At 35.9% G+C, this 2,244-nt stretch overlaps 1 protein-coding gene across 1 annotated transcript; it reads right to left on the bottom strand.

The window, feature by feature from the left end:
* Nucleotides 1–252: 252 nt before the first annotated feature.
* Nucleotides 253–1,194, bottom strand: LOC111436207 (photosystem I reaction center subunit IV, chloroplastic-like). The gene is made up of 3 exons (XM_023073937.1): nt 868–1,194; nt 712–777; nt 253–459 (listed from the first exon to the last, which is right to left on the bottom strand). The coding sequence occupies exons 1-3, from the start codon at nt 1,117–1,119 to the stop codon at nt 355–357; spliced, it is 423 nt and encodes a 140-aa protein (XP_022929705.1). The 5' UTR covers nt 1,120–1,194; the 3' UTR covers nt 253–354.
* Between the last annotated feature and the right edge of the window lie 1,050 nt (nt 1,195–2,244).

The following is a 2,244-nucleotide window of genomic DNA, read 5'->3' as shown; positions in this document are numbered from 1 at the left end:
ATTTTAGTTATTGATCTAACATGTATAGAGTAGATAAGTAAATTTTTTCTTTAAATAATTGAAAAAAAACTAGACAACCCAACTCAATCTAACCTGAAAATAGAGGGTTGGATCGGATTGTGAACTCTATTTAGGTTGATCCGATCACCTACTTAACTAACCCCAAATTTCGATCTAAAAGATTTCTTTAACCTAATTCATATACACTTTTCAACTCCCAACTAAGCATAAAAAAATCTACAGGAAGAGAAATTATGGGTGGAAACACACCGATGGGGAGAGGAGAAATAGATTGAAATTGAAAGAGTATTATACAAACATTTAACTCAAAAAATACACAAGCACATTCAAAGCTTAAGCAACTTCCTTAATCTCATCAAGTGCATAGTTGTTTGTTGATACACTTGCATAATTTACTTTGTTAAATCTAACCACAACGGGATATCGAGTGTTCGGGTCCTGCAAAATGAAGCACCATCATACACATAAATCGATTGTAATATAAGTTCAACTAATGTTCAATAAATTTCAATTTTATCCATCAAAAAATACGATAAAATCAAAATTCCAAAAAGGGTATTTAGAAGAAGCATCCAAATTTTCGAGAAATCAATTTCGAACGATCATTCTCATAATTAATTAACCAAAAAATTTCTATTTGCACGCACGAGAAAGAAAAATCATAAATGAACAAAAGTTCAAAGGTCAAACCTGGTCAACTGTTACAACCGATCCAACATCTTTGTACCAGAAGGATTCTTTCCTTAGAATCTTTACCTGTTCAAATACATTATAATATTTTTTAGTCAAATTATTATAGACTAGAAGTTCGAATCTTTCAAAGTTTGGAACAAAAAGTTCTCACACCTTGGCACCTCTTTTGGGACCAATAGGGGGAGGCTTAGGCTTGGGCTCTTCGGTAGCCGCGGCCGTGGCAGGAGCAGCAGGGGTTGGGGGAGCAGCTTCGTCGGCGGCCGCACGGATAACGAATCTAGATGATCTAGAATTGTTGGGGAAAATGGCGAAAGAAGATAACCTAAAAGAGGAGGATGATGATATGGTGGGTGGAGATGGAATGAGCACTCCAGAAGCTATGCATGAAAGGTTAGAGGCAGCCATGGCCTTTGTCTGGCTCAAAGCAGCTTTGGGGTTTGAGTATCAATGCTTTGAATAATGATAACATCACAGATTGAAGGAGAAAGAATGAGTTGTTATATGGGTTATTTTCTGAGCCTATGGAAAAGTTGGCTGTTGGGTTTCAACCAATTGAGTGTTGCCATGTAGACACCATATCCATATCTTAAGGGATAGCCTATCTTTTTCTGCTTGGGATATTTTCTCTCTCTCTCTTAATCTTTTGTTGCTTGTTTGTTTCCTAAACAAATTTCTTAGCTCAGATGTGGAATATACTCTTAAAAATAACATAAATGTCAACAACATAAAAATAAAAAAACTTTTTTTTTTCTGAAAAACACGTAAATTTTAAAATAAAAACAAATACAAAATAATTTAAAACATATGAATTGGAAGACAACTTATTCTATCATAAATCTAGAAATTTAAATATGCATCTACCCTATGTACGTGCCATGATCTCCGTTTGTGATGTCGCCGTCATTCGTACATGGACGCCTTGTCTTTACCTGAAAAATGATGTGGCACATAAGTCACTCCACTATAGGGGCCATGCTAAATGCAAACACATGTAAATATGCTCTAGGGACCTATCTCTATCTCATACTAGGGGGGGTCTATAGTCTAGACTAACTATGGGTGTGTAGTACTTCCCTATACACAATCCACACGTGCAAGTGTGAATCTCCAGGTGGTTCACACCTCCTGGATCCATCATTGTCGAACTAGTTGTTTGTAACGATGTTCGGGGGTCAGCAGATCCCTAGGTGTCATGCTCAACATGATCACCGTCATCATCATACCATGAGCGTCCACACTCATCATCATAAAAGGGAAGTATCCCGATGTTTATGTACAGACAACATGCATGAAGTCCCTCTAGTTCTCATTTTAAACATCTTTCTGATACAACCCTCGTGAGGATTCAAATTTTATTTCTTTTAGATTTTATGTTTGAGATTTTATTTTACTGCAAAAAATGAAAAGATATTATGCTATACATTTATTCTCGCCAGAAAATGTGCTCAATTTCTGACAAGAAAGTTATTATCTTAATGGAAACTTATGAGACCCTTTATATTCCTATGCTCAACCATTCTCTTTCCTTAA

Source organism: Cucurbita moschata, unplaced genomic scaffold (genome assembly GCF_002738365.1).
Source record: "Cucurbita moschata cultivar Rifu unplaced genomic scaffold, Cmos_1.0 Cmo_Scf00052, whole genome shotgun sequence".
Taxonomy (NCBI): Eukaryota; Viridiplantae; Streptophyta; class Magnoliopsida; order Cucurbitales; family Cucurbitaceae; genus Cucurbita; species Cucurbita moschata.
Note: the sequence above shows the minus strand (reverse complement) of the source record. Positions and strands in the feature narration are given on the sequence as shown.

Excerpts from the sequence above, each read along its gene's own strand:
- LOC111436207 (XM_023073937.1), bottom strand. The coding sequence starts at position 1,119 with ATGGCTGCCTCTAACCTTTCATGCATAGCTTCTGGAGTGCTCATTCCA. Across the intron at positions 778-867 it reads GTCCCAAAAGAGGTGCCAAG|GTAAAGATTCTAAGGAAAGA; the intron begins GTGTGAGAACTT and ends GTATTTGAACAG. Across the intron at positions 460-711 it reads CGGTTGTAACAGTTGACCAG|GACCCGAACACTCGATATCC; the intron begins GTTTGACCTTTG and ends TTCATTTTGCAG.